This window comes from Podarcis liolepis (genome assembly GCF_965112155.1).
Source record: "Podarcis liolepis genome assembly, chromosome: 11".
In the NCBI taxonomy this organism is placed as follows: domain Eukaryota; kingdom Metazoa; phylum Chordata; class Lepidosauria; order Squamata; family Lacertidae; genus Podarcis; species Podarcis liolepis.
The window spans coordinates 55150098-55170226 of record NC_139565.1 but is presented as its reverse complement, the minus strand read 5'-3'; the positions used below and the strand labels follow the sequence as shown (position 1 = coordinate 55170226).

Sequence of the window (20129 nt, the reverse complement as noted above, 5' to 3'; positions counted from 1 at the left end):
CCAGCAGGAACTCGCAAGACATTGTCGTCTTGCGAAGCAAGCCCATAGGAGATTCGTTTTGCGAAGCACCTCCAAAACGGAAAACTCTTTCGTCTAGCGAGTTTTCCGTCTTGCGAGGCATTCGTCTTGCAGGGCACCACTGTACCTCCTTACTGGGCAAAGGGCTTCAATCCTCATCTCCTTAATACACAACACAGGGAGCGAAATACAGATTTGAGTACCCCCTTTCCACTTCAGTCTGCTGAGAAATTTCTACACACTGCAGAGAAATCTGGAACATGTTCTAAAACCCCCTCTCAAGTCCATGCCCAGGACTATTCTAGCACTGCTGTTATTTCACGTAGCTCAAATACAGAACACACCTAACACCCTCTTGGATAACTCTGCATTGTGGAGAAAATCAGCAACAGTGAACATACTGTTTCTCTGCTGATGCCAACCTTACCCATTAGAGCAGGGATGGGAAACCTATGTTGCTCCAGATGTTGTTGGACCACGGCTCCCATCAGCTCTACCAAACATGGCCAATGGTCAGGTATGATGGGAATTTTAGTCCAACAATATATGGCAGGCCAAAGGTTAGTCAATCCTGATTTATGGATTCAGGGCCAAATTAGGATCTGAGCCCATGTCTGCCAGACTCAAGAGGAACACCCATATGGCCTTTTGCAGGAGCCACTTAAGGAGAAGCCATCTAAAGCCCATCTTGCCTGCCCCTTGCTGCCCCCCAGTAATATAACTATTTCCGTTTTTATTTTTATGGTGCATTGTAGTTGCAATGCGACTCTTTGGTTCTCTTGACTTGGGACATTAAGTCCCCAATCTCCCATTCACACAACTCTAAGAACGGAAGGGCAAAACTAGATCCACGAGCATAGGAAACATGTTTTATTAAGAATGCCAGCCTTCAGTTGTAAAAGCAAAACCTTTAGATTTTATTTAGAGTAATTCTGAATCCAATGTCAACGTTGCCAACCAAAATACAGCAGTTTGCACACAGATCTATTTTTATATTGTTATTATTTTAAGAAAAACATTCTTTTTCCACCTTCAGAAATAAGGGCAAATTGCCTGGTCTTAATTAATGGCAGGGAATACTATTATATTTCCCATATCAGGGCTACCGCCCCTATGATCGTGTCTACTCACACAAAGTTTGCTTCATCGTATCTGCAAAATCAGGAGGAATGCCAAACAACGCATAGTTTTGCAGGGATGGGTTGAGAAAAAGTGAGTGAACAGCTATTAATATTTATTATTAGTGTCTGAGTATTTACAGTGCTGTTCTCTTCAGCTATAATACAGAAGTCATCTAGCTTTTTAAAGACAAGCATATAAGAAGTTGTGTGGAAGTTGAGTTCCAGGAAGTTCTTTGAAACAAGTCACAATTTTGACAGTTACACAGCAGTGTAAAAAACTGGAGCCTAAAAAGCTAACACCATAAACTGCACTGCATTGGAAAAGGTTCTCCTGTACTGAGAATGTCAAGCAGAGCAAGACAACATGTTAAATCTTTTTCAGCTACAAAGAAAATAGCATCCTAAATTTTCCTAGGTGTCTGCCTGTGTGTATGCAGATTCCAAGTTTTCTTTCAGAAAAAAAGTGCAATTAAATTTCCAGGTGGGAACAGCATCATCAGCTCATTTTCCTAAAGCAACCACGATCCCACAGCACAAGCTTACTTAATCAGTCTTTTTCTCAGAAACCCCTGGTGGACCACTTTCAGCAAATCCATTTGCGATGCCGTTGCTTTCAGTCTGAAACACACACAGAGAGAAAATACGTTTAAATACATGTTCAGAGGGACGCGGGCGGCGCTGTGGTCTAAAGCCACTGAGCCTAGGGCTTGCCGATTGGAAGGTCGGCGGTTTGAATCCCCGCGACGGGGTGAGCTCCCGTTGCTCGGTCCCTGCTCCTGCCAACCTAGCAGTTCGAATGCACATCAAAGTGCAAGTAGATCAATAGGTACCACTCCGGCGGGAAGGTAAACAGCGTTTCCGTGCGCTGCTCTGGTTTCCCCAGAAGCGGCTTAGTCATGCTAACCACATGACCCGGAAAAACTGTCTGCAGACAAACATTGGCTCCCTTGGCCAGTAAAGTGAGATGAACGCCGCAACCCCAGAGTCGTTCGCGCCTAGACTTAACTGTCAGGGGTCCTTTACCTGCTTACATGTTCAAAACATTAGAACCTTTGAGGCAACAAGTTTTAAATTTTGACCGAGACAAGAAGTTTTAACTTCAAAATGAATGGTATATTTACTTTCCATTACTGTTCTGGGACACAGAAGTTCCCTCCAGGGAATGCATGGCTACAGCTGTGGTATAGAAAACAGATCAGCAGCTGTTTCTGCTGTACAATCTAGAATGAAGCATCCTAGAAACTGGTGTCCTAGAAATGTTTTCAGCTAGCAGAACCACATGATCAACTTGTCCTTCATATGGTCTATACACACAATGCACATACATAAAGAGTTTTGCCAATGCTTACTTTAGAATCATCCATGGAGTCGTACAACTCACGCCTATTTTCAGTGCTGCCTTTTTGGTCTTTCTTTGCTGTTTCCTGCACTGCTCTCTTTGGCCAAATGCGCTTGATGAAAGGTGAGATGATGGGATACAGATACGGCTCAAGGAACCTTTTATAGACCCACAGCAGAACGGGAATGACTATACAGGGAATGCACACCATTGTTCTTTTCAGTTCCTGCGGCAGAAATGTGCTGGAAGGCTTAAACATAGAAGGGGAAAAAATTAGCAAATGGGGAACATATTCAGTGGCCCCTGCACCTTGCAAGGAGCTTCAAACTCCAGTCCTGTGCACATTCAGTCCTGTGCACACTCAACTCAGTGGGACATACTTCCAAGCAAACAAACAAAGTACAGAACTGCACAATCAACACAATTTGGCATGGAACGAGGCCGTAAATACTGCATTCTCTTTTCCTGGCAGTTCGGTTTTGTTAGCAGGCAGTAAAGAACGGTGGGGAACAAATAGGAAAGCAACACACAGGGCTTTTTCTTCATATGAAAATAAATGGATCTGGGAATGTGGCCCTAGTACTGCAATGTGGTGCTCTCTTTTTTTATAAATATTTTTTATAAATTTTTAGCATACAAAATTTTAAAGACATACCGCGCAAATTATTACACACATATCCTTATTTGGATTTCCTTCAGCGCTTCTGATAATCCTCCGTCTTAGTTATTTCTCCTGCAATTCCTAACTTAATATTGCCTTTACATTTTCTAACAAATCATTTCTCCCTTTCCATTTTTACAATATTTCTTAAATTATTCCTCACAGAACTTCTTGTAGTCCTGAATGCTGAAACCGCACTCAGTGGAAGAGGACGGCCATCCCAGATAGAAGGAGTGCAATGTGGTGCTCTCAGGGGTGAGGTGGAGGGAAGGAGAAGGGGCCTACTGGGGGAAATGGTGCAAATGATTAGCTAACCAAAAAGAAAGCTTTGATCCATCTACGCAATGATGTCACTGAGATGTCCACTGGACCAGTTGCAGAACTGGATTAGGTAGACTGCCAAAATGAGAAGGACTCGGGTTAAGCACAGCCTATTCATCCCATGGGATTTTAAACAGGATTTCCTGCTCAGTAGACTCAGGGAAATTTCAGAACGTGTTACTGTGAAAGCAAACTTTTCAGGACAAATTAAATGAGGACTTAGCAGGAAAAGGTCTGTGGGTGTTAAGCAACAGAAACCTGAGAGAAGGCACGGCAAGTAGTTGCCTCATCTAGCAGGCAGCTTACCATTAAGTTGTCTCATAGAGCTGGCAACTCCAAACCAATAATCTAAATTACAATAATATATTATTGATAAAGCAAAAATATTGTTCTTAGAGTGAAGCAAACAGGTGTTGCTCTCCAAATGGACCAAGAAGGTGGGTTCTGGGAGACCCTCTGCCCTTTTGGGTTAAGTGTTCACTCAGCAGAATACTACTTTGCACTTTTTACCAGAGTTTTCCAGAAGGAATAAGCCCAGCAGCAATCTAGATTTGGTGTGCTTCCTCCAACAAATATTCTTCCTAAACCCCCACCCTACACCTCAGTAGGTTTGATCTGCCCACAGGTTTTCGCTAATGATACAAAAATCACATATTTTAAAAATCCCACTGAATTAAATGGGGCTTACTCCCAGGTAAGTAAGGTTAGGATTTTGCTGTTGCAAAATACTAGAACATATTTGTTTTATTTAGTTAAGAAGAATGACCTTCAATGCATGTTGTTTGTTCTAAATTAAGTCCCAATTTGTTCAAAGGGACTCACTTTCAAAGAGGGTACTGACACTGTGGCCTGAATTAGTGAACCTATCCATAAACAGACAAATCAGCCAAGAACATACCTACTACGCTTATAATTCAAAGCTTAAACAAACACACAGGTACAGCTTTTACTATAGTGGAGGTAGAAGACCTTGAAGTTAGTTTACAGGACTGGGGAGAGATCTGCCAAAACACACAAATGACAATTTTTTAATCATCTGTTTCTCTTCGAAATATTTGTCTGCTTGCATAAAAATGAAAACATGCCTTGTAAGTCCTATGGTTCAAAGCCCAGAGGATGCAGTTATTGGACAGTACTCAGGTACTGCAAATAAACACATTTTCCCCTACCTGCACATTTTTTTAATGCTGAAAACGTTCTTGTTTTGACAAGCCTACCCAGATGCTTAGACAGCTGAGCTGATTTTTTAAATGTTTCGGTATTTTAACCTTTGTTCTTCAAAGGAGGTCTGCGAATTTCTCCTGGATTTTTCTTGCTTTACCTTTTTCGCAAGCCATTTTGAGCTACTGTTGTTCTGGTTTTTCAATCAAGCGGCGCACTGTACAGTATATGAACACTAAATCAATCAGTTAAGTATTTTCACAGAAGGGGGTCGTTCCAAAACCGACACTCGCGCTGTATTTTTCTTACCGCTGTTTTCTTTTTTTAATTAAAAAATAGAAAGCCTGTCCTTAAAGAAAGAGGAAACGACGGCACTCACTCGATTGAAGGCAACCAATTAAAAATCAATAAGCGAATCAGCATATGCAAATGAGCTATTTGTTTTCAATTTAAGAAAACCGGGACGTTTAAGGGAGGAGAAGAAAGGAGAGGACGGCAGGAAAGGGAAAAAGCAGCGGCCGCCTCCTTCCCGCCTTGCCCGCCCGCGAGAGCCGCGTCCAGCGCCGACATCGAACCAACCTACCTGCGCGGATCTCCAACGTCCAACTGAGTGCCGGCCGAGGGAGCTCTTCACTTCCGGGAAAGGAACGCGACGTCACTCCGCAAGCTCCAATGGGGAAGTACGTGGTGCGCTGACGTCGCGCGCTCCCGCCTTACGTTCCACCGAGGGCGCCATGACACTAGAGGCAGAGTGGGGTGTGACCGAAGCCCCATTTCTCCGCGAAGCCCCGCCCTCCTCCCTCTCCTTATACAGTACAGTGGTACCTCGGGTTAAGTACTTAATTCATTCCGGAGGTCCGTTATTAACCTGAAACTGTTCTTAACCTGAAGCACCACTTTAGCTAATGGGGCCTCCCACTGCTGCTGCGCCACCGGAGCACGATTTCTGTTCTCATCCAGAAGCAAAGTTCTTAACCTGAAGCACTATTTCTGGGTTAGTGGAGTCTGTAACCTGAAGTGTATGTAACCTGAGGTACCACTGTATTGCTGGTTGGATTACTACTGCAACACGCTCTGTGGACTAGGAAAGCCTGGCTTTGTTGTTGTTTAGTCGTTTAGTTGTGTCCCAACTTCGTGACCCCATGGACCAGAGCACGCCAGGCACTCCTGTCTTCCACTGCCTCCCGCAGTTTGGTCAAACTCATGTTATTAGCTTCAAGAACACTGTCCAGCCATCTCGTCCTCTGTCGTCCCCTTCTCCTTGTGCCCTCCATCTTTCCCAACATCAGGGTCTTTTCCAGGGAGTCTTCTCTTCTCATGAGGTGGCCAAAGTCTTGGAGCCTCAGCTTCAGGATCTGTCCTTCCAGTGAGCACTCAGGGCTGATTTCCTTCAGAATGGATAGGTTTGATCTTCTTGCAGTCCATGGGACTCTCAAGAGTCTCCTCCAGGACCATAATTCAAAAGCATCAATTCTTCGGCGATCAGCCTTCTTTATGGTCCAGCTCTCACTTCCATACATCACTACTGGGAAAACCATAGCTTTAACTATACGGACCTTTGTTGGCAAGGTGATGTCTCTCCCCGCCCCCACCCCCGCCCCCCTTCATGGATCACTGCCTTGCTGTGGTGAAGGGGCTTGAATAACTCAGAGAAGCTATGATCTATGCCGTGCAGGGCCACCCAAGATGGACAGGTCATAGTAGAGTTTTGACCAAACGTGATCCACCTGGAGCAGGAACTGGCAAGCCACTCCAGTATCCCTGCCAAGAAAACTCCATGGACAAAGCCTGGCTGCAGCACATCATGGGCTCGCTTGTTGCATTCCTCAACCTCGGCCCTCCAGATGTATTGAGACTACAAATCCCATCATCCCTGACCACTGGTCCCGCTAGCTAGGGATCACGGGAGTTGTAGTCCCAAAACATCTGGAGGACCAAGGTTGAGGAAGCCTGCATTAGGGCTAGATTACTACAATGCGTTCTCCATTGAGTTTCCCTTGCAGGCATGCAGTCGATGCAAGATGCCGCAACACAATTGCTGGCGGGAGAAGGGTCTTCGTCAGTGGAATTGGGGCAGCCCTGATACTTTGGAATTCCCTGCCGGTTGATAACAAGCAGGCAGCTTCACTGTGTTTCTTTTTGCACTTGCTGAAGACATTTTTATTTCCGAAAGCACAGCCAGATGTTTACAGAGTTTGTAGTTTTAAATATCTTTGAGAGCCAGGCAAACATTCCTCTTCTCCATGGCCTTTTAAGCTGGGGGGGGGGTATTGTTTAGTTTATTATACGTATGCATTTTGTTTTTTACTGTAAAGCACCCTGTGATCCTCAAGATTAAGGGCAGTATATAAATTTCATAATATAATTATTCTGCGATCCCAAAGAATGACTGTATTCGTATGAAATCTGTGTTGTCTCAATAATGACAAGTAATACTTCTTCCAGCAGGGCTGTTTTATTAGTTGGCATGCTGCAGAACAGAGTTCTGTTCAAAATCTAATTAGGCACATCACTGAATCTTTAAACTCCTATAGGATCAGACGTTATCGGGCATGATATCATTTTTTGAGTTGCAAAATAGAGATAATCAACCGATGCAGCTTCTCATTACAAAACGGTAGCAATGGGAAACATTTCATGCATTGGCTTTCTGCCTGTCATGTCACCACTAAAGACACGCCATTTTTCATAGGCATTTATTTATTTATTATTGAATTTATATACTGCTCCATACCTACAGGTCTTAGGGCGGTTCACCTGTGTTATTGGGATAGCCTTTCTTTAAAGTTCCTATCCTTAAGAGACACAGTATGTGAAATATGCATGCCCTTCATTGTATGATTTTATATTTGAAGCCATTGCTCACAGGAGCTTTTATATAATCACAAGCTGACAATTTCAGATTCTTTTAAACAGAGATGTTGCAGAAATTCAGCTTTTCTGGTCATGGAGAAACGCTGGGAAATACATGGTACAAGGGCAGATGCAACTTTGGTGCAAAATGGAAAATAAAGAGAGCTTGGGATACATTATTAAAGAGGCTTGAAGCTTATGTAAGGAACAAATTACGTAACCTATTTGATGAGTTGTAAAGACACAAAAGTCAAATGAAAATTCAGAACTTTTTAATTAAAAAAACCCTGTGGGGGTACCTTACAATTGCCACATCCCTAACTTCCCTCAAAACCCAACTTAAGTCACTAAAAAGCAAAAAAACCTAGAGCAAGTCTAACTGTTCCTTACTAATGGGGGGCATAGAGGGGAAAAAGGAGACACTTTCTACACTTTCATCAGCTGGGCGCATTTTATTCACAATTTTGGTGGTGTGTATATATTACACCATGCCCCATCAATGGGCTCAGTGTATAAAGCAAGCTTAAGATGCAATGCAACTTTACCCCTTTCCCTAAAAAACATGTCTATTGCTTGCTTTTTGCCTTTTACATAATCAACTCTTTACCTCGGTTAGCATGCTGAATCAAGGCAGCTCAAACCACATCCTAAAATCCCCCAAACTGGTTTATGGGGCTGGTGGTGTGTAGGATTGTGCTGCTTGTTAGATCCTATTGCAAACTTAAGCCTTTATCCAAGAGTAGAGAGCCATAACTGAAACAAATTTTATTTTTTCATTGTTTACCTGCACCTCCCTATAGTGCTGTATAAATGTTGACTATTTCTGAGCCTTTCAGGTTAGGGTTACTTATTGAAAGGAGTAATCATTTAGGGCTTCGTCCTAAAGAAATTTAAGTGAAACTTTTATTAACTTACAACACACAGCACTTTTTCACAACCAGCAGTCTGTCTTACTTTCATCTTTTAAACAAGACATTTGTGTATATAAACTCCTCCTTTTATAGTCACATTTTCCGTGTATGTCATGCAAAGAATTAACGGACTGAATCAATACTACCAAAAGTGTTCATTTTTGGCTATGATGATGGGCAAAGAACCAGGACAAAATGAAACTGTATTCAGTTTCTAAACAGCAAGCAGCCACGCTTGACTTTCAACCCAGGTTTAATGAACAAATGGGAGAAATAACATACATTATGTGACAGAGAAGCCATTGATAATAATCACTCCGCTCAGAATAGTATTTTTCAAGCAAAATATACCTATTTGGACATCTGGAGGGCTTACATTAACCTGCATGCTTAACTTTAGATGGATGTATTGGTGGTTATTGTATCCTTAGTGTGAGGTGGTGGTGGGGTTTATCATAATCCTAATCATTATTAAAATATAATAAAGAAAATAATATTCCTGCTTGTTAAATTTGCAAATAAAACAATAAATAAAAAAGCATGTGCAGTTAACTTAAAATTTTGTTTTTTATTTGTGAACTGAATAGATGTTTATTCCCGAGCCATCAGTTTCTGCTTCTTCAGTTTCTTTTGAGAGATCTGGGGAGAAAACAAAAGAAATCAGTATCACTTGACCAAAAACATTCACTGAATGCTGAAACCAATTAGAAAACACATTTACCACACAGTATATTTTCCATAACTTAACTCCAGAGATTATTGTATGTAAGCATCACTGCAATGTATTTATCTATTACCAAGCACAGCTCCAGGAAGAATTACCAGAAAGCAAATAACAGACCATTATTTCCATTGGTAAAACTCAGTATTTGGGGCAACTACTTATGCTAGAGATAGCCAATAGCAAACACTGTGTCTTCCAGATGTTTTGGACTACAACTCCCATCATCAGACAATTATCCATGCTGGCTGGGGCTGATAGGAGCTGGGAGTCCAAAAAAATTGGAAGACATCAACACTGGCTACCTCTGACTTGACCATTAAAATTAAAGACACTTCTATCATTCAATTTCCATTACAGACTTCATAATTATGTTCAAGCCCCATAGACAGGTAGACAATAAGTTAAAATAAACATAGAAGCTAAATTTAAGAGACTTATATGCTGTTTTTTGTTTCTGTGTTTAATCCTCCATAGCAGCTTACAATACTAGAAGTTTACAATATTTGCAATCACTGTACAGACTTTCACATAAAGTTTTGCTGGCTACAAGAATTTTCTTTTGTAAATACTTGTAGAAAATAGTATTAAATACAGCTTTGAAATAACTGACCTAATTACCATTGGAGTGCAACTCTAAAACACAAATTATACCTCTGAACACATCTGAGTTAACATGTATAGGACAGCCCTGATCACTTCTTTAAACAGTTTCCCCTCTTTAAATTACCTTGCCAAAATCAAGTTCTAGTTATTTTGGTGTCATTTTGGTTATCTGTACAGTTGAGTAGACATTTATTTATTTAAAAAGTTTCATACCTTCTTCTTTTGAGCAACTTCCTCTTCTGGCTTAGGGACAATTTGCTCCTTCTCTGTGAGGATCATCTCAATGTGGCAAGGAGAACTCATGTAGGGGTTAATGCGACCATGAGCCCTGTAGGTTCGCCTGCGCATTTTGGGAGCTTTGTTAACCTGAATGTGCTCAATTACCAGAGAGTCTACATCCAGACCCTGCGGGTGGGGGAAAATAAAAAGTTCTCATTACAACCCCATAACAAAATAGGTTTACCTAGTTCAAAGTGAATCACTAACTTTCCTAAACCACACCTGAAAAGTCAACTAGCAATACCAGTAATTACAGTGGCTCAGAATCTTGTGTTTGTTTCATGGTTATTCCAAAGGTGTCCTAAGATAGTCATCACTGCCACCAAAGTCTGTTACATTACACTGTACCCAAGAACCCAATCTTTTGCCTTCAACAATCCTCCCGTAAATCCCAAGTCTCTTACCAAATACTACTTCATATCCTCAATACCAACTCCACTGAACCAAAGGTGTGTTTTTGCTTTTCAAAATTTGGATTACTACTAGAACTGATAAGGGACGTGAGTGGTGCTGTGGGTTAAACCACAGTCTAGGACTTGCTGATCAGGTGGTTGGCGGTTCGAATCCCCGTGACGGGGTGAGCTCCCGTTGCTCAGTCCCTGCTCCTGCCAACCTAGCAGTTTGAAAGCACGTCAAAGTGCAAGTAGATAAATAGGTACCGCTCCTGTGGGAAGGTAAACAGCATTTCCGTGCGCTGCTCTGGTTCACCAGAAGCGGCTTAGTCATGCTGGCCACATGACTTGGAAGCTGTATGCCAGCTCCCTCGGCCAATAAAGCGAGATGAGCGCCGCAACCCCAGAGTCGGCCACGACTGGACCTAATGGTCAGGGGTCCCTTTACCTTTACTAGAACTGAAACTTATCCCAACATGACAAGCCGCATGAAATTTTACCTTGAGCTCAGCATTGCTCTCAGCATTTTTAAGCATGTGCAGGAGGAACTCAGCACTCTTTTTTGGCCAACGCCCCTGTGTCCAGCCCCACTGCTTGGCCTGCAAGATGAGAGTTCAGTATGAGTATACTTTTGAAGAAAAATGCTAAACGTGATTTGTTTTGGAGGCTGCTCAGAATCAAACGTTCTTTTCACGGTTAATCCAAAGGTGTCCTAAGAAAGTCATCACAGCAACCACAGGCAAGCATAAGAGAACGTGATTCTATCCAACAACTTGAAGGCACTCGTATGTAATTCCCCATAGCAAACTGAAAAATAAGGATTCAATAAACACCAAGTAATGTATCACACTTATTTTCCTAGAATTTTCCAGTTTCTGCCCCCCAAAAGGACTTGCATAGTGACTGTTAGCAATCCAGTTACTGCGAAATTGATCTGCTGAAGCAGAGGGACAATGTAGTCTCTGTGTACCAAGTACAGAACACGCTTTCTGGTCATTGACAAATTTCTTCGCAGCTCATTGTGGCTTCAGTTTTTTAACACATGAACTTCCCCACGCATTTTCATCAATATTCACCAGCCTTCATGTTCAAGATATTCCTTGTACAAACAGATATCCTCAAACGCTACTGAATGAAATTACTGCCTTTCAAAAAGTTTTCCTCAAATTGCTAACAGTTTTCTCCAAATCCATCCATACCTGGGCACATCTGCCAACACCACCATTGTAACGACGGAAGGGAACACACTGCTTCTTTAGGGTCACATCCTTCAAGTACTTGGTAGCTTTTCGGATGTGCATACCCTTGATAGCCTGGGCAGTCTCACGTGTGTTCTAAAGGGGTGAAATAATAATTGCATTATTGGCTATTTTCCCATTAGGTATGTAGGCTGTAACTATGGTGCCATTTACTTAAGACATAGCTCCAAGCCACTGTTTGTATAATAAGAGTCTACGCCTGCATAGTAACTCTAGCTTAACTAGGGAAGTAACTGCTCAGAGCCACTTAGTTGTTTTCATTATGAATCCAAAGGTGTCCTAAGTCGGTCATCACTGCAGTTACATTAATTTCACCACCCCTGAAACAAACATCAATCCCCTTTGATGGTATCAGAATTTCGTACTAATTGTTCAGATGTTCTTAACAGGCCATCTGATCAAGACAAGATTTATTTAAAAGAGCTATCTGGATATTATTTATGACATTATATATCATGGAAAATTCATTTGCTGGGTGTGTGTGTTACAGAACTCCAGAAAAAAATTCTAATGTAACATCATGCTCTCCTCTTTGCAAGATTTGACATTACAGAAAGCTGACAAAAGTGAACTGCCTTCTACCTACTGACCAAGGCAACGCAAGACAGAGTCTATACCAGGTGTAATCTCTTCATTCTTCTGATATATAATATATAATCTTGAGCTACCTTGTTGTTGTTTCAGGATTTATTAGCGCTTTACTGTTCTGTTTAAAACTCAGTTAAAAATCAGAGAGAGAGAGATTTGACTAGCCTTGGCAGCCAACCCCAAAATTGTAGTCACTAGGACCCTGTGCCTATTATTCCCCTGTTCCTCACTAGTTCTGAACCAGGAAGGGTGGCTTGCTAGTTTGAGTACCTAGGCAACACAGTAGCCCGTACAGTCCCCATTACCACAAATTCTTGAAAGAGGGATGTTAGGTAGAGAATGACAACTTGTTTTGTGCAGCACAACAAGCTTTACAATAAAGTGTATATGACCAGGTGATGTTTAGAAAATCTGATGTGACAATCTTGTGATTAAGCACCATAATCTATGAATTCTGCTTCCATCAAATTACAGTGTGACCCACTCCACATCCACTCCTTTTTTTGGGGGGGGGGGGTCAAAGTAAGATTTCACATACCTTAAAGTGAACACGAAGGTTGGACCCCCTTGACTTGCATGCTGTGGGGAGAAGGGATAAAAACATGGTAATTCTGAAAGTTTTGGTAATCACTGAAGTATGAGGCACGTACCATAGGAAAAATACTTACATTTTGTGGGGTTCTCCGGATCAAGTGAGTAGCGGACCATTTTCAGAGCTTACCTAGAGGGGGAAAAATAAATATATCTTCCAGTATTGTAGCCATAAATTACACACACTCTCCAAATAGCTGGTTAGAAAAAAGCTGCTCAGAAGAATGTGATTATTTTCATAATTTAATCCAAAGGTGTCCTAAGATAGTCATCATTGCAGCTTCCATTTTTACAACAATATTTTCAAACTATGTACCACTTAACCACCTTTCTGTAATACATAAACATTCAAGGTTCATTCCCCCCTATTTGCCACCCTATAGTGTAATTAAAGTAAGATAACGTGCTATTAGAAGGTAATGAGATACTATTGCCCCGTAAGAGTGATTGTGCCCGTTTTCAAGTACATACATAACAAATGCACAATCCTACTATAAAGCACAACACTTGATGGCTTGCAATCCTTTCTCCTGGTAGCACAAATAATAACCCTCCCCTGCCTTCCTCCACCACCAAAAGCAGTGACAAATTACACATAAATATGGTGTTCCTGGACTCTACTGCAAAAGGCCCTGCTGCATTTCAGAAGCCCACAGTACCACTCCTTCAAAAACATGCCCATCCGTATTTGAAACAACCATGCGGCTTCCCAGGCCTGCCAAACCCACGGGTGGGGGGAAGCTGGCAAAGAAGAGAATCCCAACTTTCATTTCACTTTTAATTTGTGTATTGCCTTTCTACATTACTATACTCAAGGCAGTTTACAAGCTGAAGAAACAGCAAAGTCTACAGCAGAATCCACACACCTTATAACAATCCAATCCAAAAAAAGCCATAACGTTAAACAACTTGCATCATATAAAGTCGTATTCAATAACCCATTGGAAAACAACAGTACAAAATAAAATTAAGCACCAGCAAATAATAAAGCAGAAAATCACCCGTAGCAATTACAATAAATACTAAGCTATTATCAATAAAAAATAACAGCGACACAATGCACCAAAAGCCGGAGTGCAAGACCATGTAAAAGTATCAAATTGAGAAACAAAAACACATAACATATGAAAATCTTATTTTTTTAAATCCCTGAGTTTATCTTGCCTTCCCACTTAACCCACCCAAGGATGAGCCGAAAAGACGAGGCCTACCTGTAGAAAACCTACAGAACTGATTCCCTCCCCATCTGTTTCTCCCACGGCCCACTTGCATTTCCAAAGGCAGAGCTTCCACATCCGGGGTTTTCAGAGTCGCCAGCCGCTTGCAGAGGCCATTTTCCCCCCTACCGCCCCTACCCCGGACTTCTCCGGCCGCCCGAATTTCAATCTTCCCCGCCCCAAAGAACGGAAATACAGTGGCGGGCGAAGAGCTATTCGCCTCCCTTCGCCATCTAAGCAGGTCTTCTGGGGACCCGGGCCGGGATGGAGGCCCGCGGCGGCGGATACCAGCCAAGGCCCAAAGCAGCCGCCATCAAACTCACCTTACAGCCACAGCTACCGCCGGGGAAAAGGAAGGGCGAAGGATTCTGGGAAGCCTTCGTGCCGCTTCCGGGTCTCGCGAGAAGACGCCGCAAACGCGAGTTCGTCAGTAAGGGAGCGGGAAGGAATTGCACAGCCGGGCGTAAAACGAAGAATGCGCCCAGGCACCGTTCATAAAGTGCTATAGAACAGATAAAACGGACACTCCAGGAAAGAGAGAGAAATATAAATATTTTTACATTTATACTCTGCGAAAAAATCCAACTCAAAGGTGCATACAAATCAAAATATAATCAAAACAATTCAGTTTTAAAAATTCTTAACATTCAGTTAAATATAACCAAACATCAATGATATGCGTCTATATGCAAGGAAAAGCTTTTTTCCAAATCACTTATGCTGAACAATATTCGCATAAATGCCATGGTGCTGCTATTTTAGTCAAATGCAAATTCAGTCCTATCAGATCATTGAGTTTTTAATTGTCTCTTCATATCTGATTTCCAATTTTAACACCTTTCTCTTTTTGGAATAGAGCATTCTGCTGGCGGCACCAAGGCTGAAACTTTGTTTTTCAATACGATACGATACGATAATCTTTATTGTCATTGTCCCATACAGAGCAATGAAATTGAAAAAATCTACATCAGACTTCCCTCTGACTTTCTGTGTCTTTGGTAGCACCACAGCATAAATTCTATATGCAATGCCTTTCCTGATATCAGTCAATCATTCATTTTATTTGTATGCTAGCTCCCCCAAGTTAAAAACCATTCTCAAGGCAGCTTGCAATATAATTAAACCTTGCTTTTCCTTTTCCCTCCTTTCATGACCTCTCCTTGCCACATGGAGATGTAGCCATGATGAGGGAAAGTTTCACCTGTTAATTTATGCTTGTCCACATACCAGGGAAGTTTTTAACGTGTGATATTTTACTGTATTTTTGGTTTCTTTGGAAGCCGCCCAGAGTGGCTGGGGAGGCCCAGCCAGATGGGCGGGGTATAAATAATAAATTATTATTATAATATTATTATTAAAGGCTTAGAAATCCTGCCATTTAAAAGCAAGACAGACCCAGTATCAGTGGATTTCTTTTATTCTGTAAAGTGTGCTAGCATAGGTGCTCAAGCAGTTAACCAGCATTACTGACGGACTTACTTACATTTTAAAAATTCTATTCTGCCTTTCTTCCAGAATTGGCTTTGGGTGTGGCTTATTATTTATTTTAAACAAATTTAACCAATGCAAAAACACACATTAGAACTGACCTAATGTGACCTAAAAACAAACACAGAGCACCAACAGTAAACAGCAGTTAAAATATAACAGGTTTTTATTATTTGCCATCTAAGGGCTTTGGAAGAAAGGATATTTTGAATCTGACAACATTGGCATCAGAGGAAAGTGCCTGGGGAGGGAATTCCATAGGGCACCACCACAGAAAAGGCTCTGCCTTTTGAGCCACCTAGTTCACTTTACCATTCCTGGAGGGCCGCACAACTTTCTGTACTGCCTTTTGAAGAGTGATACCCTTTGCATACTAATGGGCAGAGAGAGGAAATAAACCATTTTTACACTGGCAGTTCCCCATTTGCGGAATGCCTAGCTTGGTGAGGTGTATCTTCCTTCATTGAATTTCGGGATAGTTAATGTAAAGAAATCCTGTCTATCTAGGCATTTGATGGCTGAAAGACGTTGTCATGGCAATCCTAAACTGAGTGCTTTTAAAAATGTTTTATTGTGGATGTGCTTGCCACCCCGGGCTCTTTTGGCAGAAAGGGCAGGATAGAAATATAATAATAATATTAATAATACTGTTATGAGATTGTGGGTGTCAGACTCCCCTAAATTCCAAGGTCCCGCGGCTGTTAGAATTTAATCAAGGCTTGGGAAGTTAAACCGAATGCCAGACTCCTAATCCCTGGACCCAACTTTCTGTGTTTAGGAGATTGCCTGAGCCAAAGTGTTCCATAAAAAGCAAAAAGCTGGAGACTGAGTGAGGAAGGCCTTGCATGGACGTGAGGTCATCAAGGTGTGTGTTTGTGTGTGTGCAGCAAAGGATGGTTGGGTTGGTAATTGGAAATAGAAAAGACAGAAACACATGATTATGCTCTTTGTGAGAATTCAGTGCCATGGCATCAGACAATATCCACCTGCCTACACATCCACAGACCTAACAGGTAACCAGCATCTGAGGGAGGGATAATGCTGTGAGCCCTTCCATCTTAAACTCAGCTTACATCTGTGTGTAAATAAAACCAAATATCACAAAGACATCGCAGTCTCCAGTGACCTTCATACCCAAGGCATGCACTGGTACCCCTGAAATCTCTCACTGTTCAGAGAGAACGGTGCACATAACAATAGTTTTCTAGATAAGAAACAATTAAGCAATGCAGTACAAGTTTTTTTAAAAAAAATCAGGCAAAGCGAAGCCACCAGGTGGAGCTGTTTGCTATTGTCTTGACAGCTTGACGAAAATCTGCATAATTTAGTTGCAGAAACAGAAATTACCGGTATATGTCTCTTCCACATCACTCTTTCTTTTCCATACTGAAGAAGGCAAAGTGAAAATAGATTTAATGATTCTCCTCCGAATCCTTGCAATTGATCAACCTGTGATTATGGTAAGGTAAAGGTAAAGGTAAAGGTACCCCTGCCCGAACGGGCCAGTCTTGACAGACTCTGGGGTTTGTGCGCCCATCTCACATCTATAGGCCGGGGGCCAGCGCTGTCCGGAGACACTTCCGGGTCACGTGGCCAGCGTGACAAAGCTGCATCTGGCGAGCCAGCGCAGCACACGGAACGCCGTTTACCTTCCCGCTGGTAAGCGGTACCTATTTATCTACTTGCACCCGGGGGTGCTTTCGAACTGCTAGGTTGGCAGGCGCTGGGACCGAGCAGTGGGAGCGCACCCCGCCACGGGGATTCGAACCGCCGACCTTTCGATCGGCAAGCCCTAGGCGCTGAGGCTTTTACCCACAGCGCCACCCGTGTCCCGTGATTATGGTACTTTTTGCTTATTTCTAGCAGAAATATCTAACAGCCTAAGATGGTCAGAATCCATAGAGCTTCATTTGATGAAACCAAAAGCTTGCATTATACACAGCCCGTTCTCCCAGACTTCTGTTTTTGGGAACATAGATCACGGAATCCAGTAATTAATCTGGCTGGTCTGCGACTCACTAAGCTGACCACTACTAGGGCCCTGACATGGCTCAATGGGCTAACTGATTGGGAAGGCTCTGGGAATTTCACCTTTATCTCCCCGCAGGGAAATGGCGTGGTGGATTATATTCTGATACCCACTAAAATGATGCCCTAAGTGGCTGAGTTTTACATTGGTGATCCTATGCTCAGTGACCATATCCCTCTACATTGTAAATTTGTCTTTCCATCGAGGAAGACAGAACAGTCAATTAATCCGTCCCCTGAGGAATCGAGTTAACGAGCATACACTATCTCTTTTCCAAAGTTTGGTGAATTCTAGTTGTGTGATCCATTTGCCCTCGGGAAGAGAAAGGTGAACTTTCCCCTGATGCTGGAGCCACTCGGTTTGAGGAATTTATTGATATTTATATAACGAAACTGTCCCATTTGCACCCGTTTAGGCCACCTAAGATGAGAGGGATTGGCGATTGGACTGACAAAGAAACCATAGCAATTAAAACTGAGGTTAGGAGAATCTATCAGGAGTTCAGAGAGAAGGGCAGCTCTTGATTGCCTGACATTTACTTCTCTAGATCCCGACAACTCAGGTAAACTATCCAGCTCAGCCGGACAAGATATAATCAGGCATGCTGTCATACGCTACTTTCAGGCATCCTAACGAAAGATCATAAGAGATTTTGGAAGGCTGTAGCAGACTCCCCACAGACACAGGATGATTTGTTGACATTGAGGGCTTTCTTCTCTCCCTGCTACTCTGAAATATACTCAGAGTCGCAAAGTGATTTCATGCTCTTTATTCAGCTCATAGTGGTGAGGAGGAATGAATGAAAGTCCCCCCACAGTATCTGCTTTATATACGTTATTTACACAATGGGCTGCACACGATTGGCTAATTCCGGAATTCTACTGTAAACCAATCAGGTTGTGGATTCACTTCTATCTGGAGCAGGATTGGGTGGTTCCTGCCAACCAATCATACTGCTGCATTGTTCTAGGACCAATCAGACTGCTGCATTCTGAATCCTATTGTTCTAGGACCAATCAGACTGCTGCATTTTGGATCCTATTGTTCTAGGACCAATCAGACTGCTGCAGTTTGGATCCTATTCAGCTCAGTACATAACATACTCTTTTTAAGCCAACAAATAAACATACAAAAGTGGGAACTCTCAGGATCCTTGTGGAATCTATGCAGCCCTGTTTCTCCCAGCCCTGAAGCCCTACAATTATACAATATAGAACAGATTGGTCCTTGTACACCCCCTGGTGGAGCTTTATTTCACATGCTTCTAAAGTTGATTTTCAGCAGTTCGGAAGATTTTTGTGTCGGTGACAGACAGGCGAGATCTCACACGGTGGTTGTTGTTTGTATTTGAACTATTTTGAAAGCTGTATGCACTTTTCCCTTTTTGTTTTTGTTTTTTAATGGATGTTGCATCGTTTTTCAGGTGTGATTACTTACTAACAAAAACCTTAAAAAATGTTTTTGTGTTATAAAATTTGCTATTTTCCGTCCTTTCTTCAGCTCTTACCAGAGCATATGGGAGCCTGCCCAGCTTCTTAACTGCACTTTTACTATATCAGGAGACTTTGTGGAGGGGTTAGCTGTTTCTCCCAGGCACTGAGCTCCAGAGTTCATGAACTTGGGTTAATAGGTTATTTGATTTCAGCTTAAGAAACTCGCACAGTTTTCCCATTATGAACTCAGTCTTCCCATCGCTTATGCATAGTAAAATACAGTTATGTCGTTAGGTTCAGGATTACAGCCTTAACAAGTGGATTTCCATCATTTTGTTATTATTCTTCCTGTAATAATAATAATACTCATCCGGCCATTCCACGTACTTCCTTTTGACCCCCACTTGTCAAGTATCTCAATCCCTGGAGAGAGACTGCAGTTATTCTGCTAGTGAAATTGAACTTCGCTGACTTCAGCAGGGGGTCAATTGACGCAAAGGCATTTCTGAACAACATAGCCTTGAGGTCCTACGAAAATAATGTTTGGCAATACACATATGTGTTAGCTAATGCAAGTTAATTATCAATCACTAAATACTAACAGAGTGTGTATGTTTTTCTTAATAGAATCATAGAACAGTAGAGTTGGGAGGGGCACCGAGGGTCATCTAGTCCAACCCCCTGAAATGCAGGAACCTCAACCAAAGCTTCGGAGCTAGCCGACCTGACTGGAAGAGTCCGCGACCAGAAGGAGGAGGAGTACCAGGCAGAATGGATGAAATTTAAAGACTATCTACTTAAATACGTTAAGATAACTTAATTGGAAAAACTTGCAAATATCAGATAGGCTTAGGAATGAAATATGTAATGTTAGAGATTAATATGTTTAAAGTTAAAATAGGAAGGAAGGAAGGAAGGAAGGAAGGAAGGAAGGAAGGAAGATGTTAAGTGATTAAGTTAATTTTATCAGAAAATTGGTTTTGGAAAACTGTTATAATGATACACACTGAAATTCAACTAGGGGGATTTGAGGAAGTCACTTAACAATGTTACTAAGATTGGTTTAAATATAGTTGAGATTTATGTTTGTCTGTTCATTTATTTTTTGGGGGGGAAATCAAAAAAATTTTTTGTAAAAAAA

General features: G+C 41.9%; 2 protein-coding genes across 3 annotated transcripts; both read right to left on the bottom strand.

Moving 5' to 3' along the window:
• Nucleotides 1–865: 865 nt before the first annotated feature.
• Nucleotides 866–5292, bottom strand: LOC310689154 (UPF0729 protein C18orf32 homolog). Its single transcript, XM_083466370.1, has 3 exons — nt 5205–5292; nt 2489–2728; nt 866–1757 (listed from the first exon to the last, which is right to left on the bottom strand). The coding sequence occupies exons 2-3, from the start codon at nt 2687–2689 to the stop codon at nt 1683–1685; spliced, it is 276 nt and encodes a 91-aa protein (XP_083322496.1). The 5' UTR covers nt 2690–2728; nt 5205–5292; the 3' UTR covers nt 866–1682.
• A 3641-nt stretch (nt 5293–8933) lies between these two features.
• RPL17 (ribosomal protein L17) lies at nt 8934–14464 on the bottom strand. Of its 2 annotated transcripts, none has more exons than XM_083466322.1 (7): nt 14362–14464; nt 12899–12951; nt 12769–12809; nt 11583–11717; nt 10884–10982; nt 9926–10117; nt 8934–9024 (listed from the first exon to the last, which is right to left on the bottom strand). In XM_083466322.1, the coding sequence occupies exons 2-7, from the start codon at nt 12936–12938 to the stop codon at nt 8977–8979; spliced, it is 555 nt and encodes a 184-aa protein (XP_083322448.1). In that variant the 5' UTR covers nt 12939–12951; nt 14362–14464; the 3' UTR covers nt 8934–8976. The 2 variants fall into 2 exon arrangements, with proteins under 2 accessions (XP_083322448.1, XP_083322449.1); XM_083466323.1 differs by having other exon boundaries at nt 14235–14365.
• Between the last annotated feature and the right edge of the window lie 5665 nt (nt 14465–20129).

Bases quoted from the DNA above. Each gene is read 5' to 3' on its own strand.
- LOC310689154 (XM_083466370.1), bottom strand. From the start codon at position 2,689: ATGGTGTGCATTCCCTGTATAGTCATTCCCGTTCTGCTGTGGGTCTAT. The intron at 1,758-2,488 runs GTAAGCATTGGC...TGTGTGTTTCAG, and splicing joins ACTCCATGGATGATTCTAAA to ACTGAAAGCAACGGCATCGC.
- RPL17 (XM_083466322.1), bottom strand. From the start codon at position 12,938: ATGGTCCGCTACTCACTTGATCCGGAGAACCCCACAAAAT. The intron at 12,810-12,898 runs GTAAGTATTTTT...TTCTCCCCACAG, and splicing joins TCCGGAGAACCCCACAAAAT to CATGCAAGTCAAGGGGGTCC. The intron at 10,118-10,883 runs GTAAAATTTCAT...CCCCACCCGCAG, and splicing joins AGAGCAATGCTGAGCTCAAG to GGTCTGGATGTAGACTCTCT.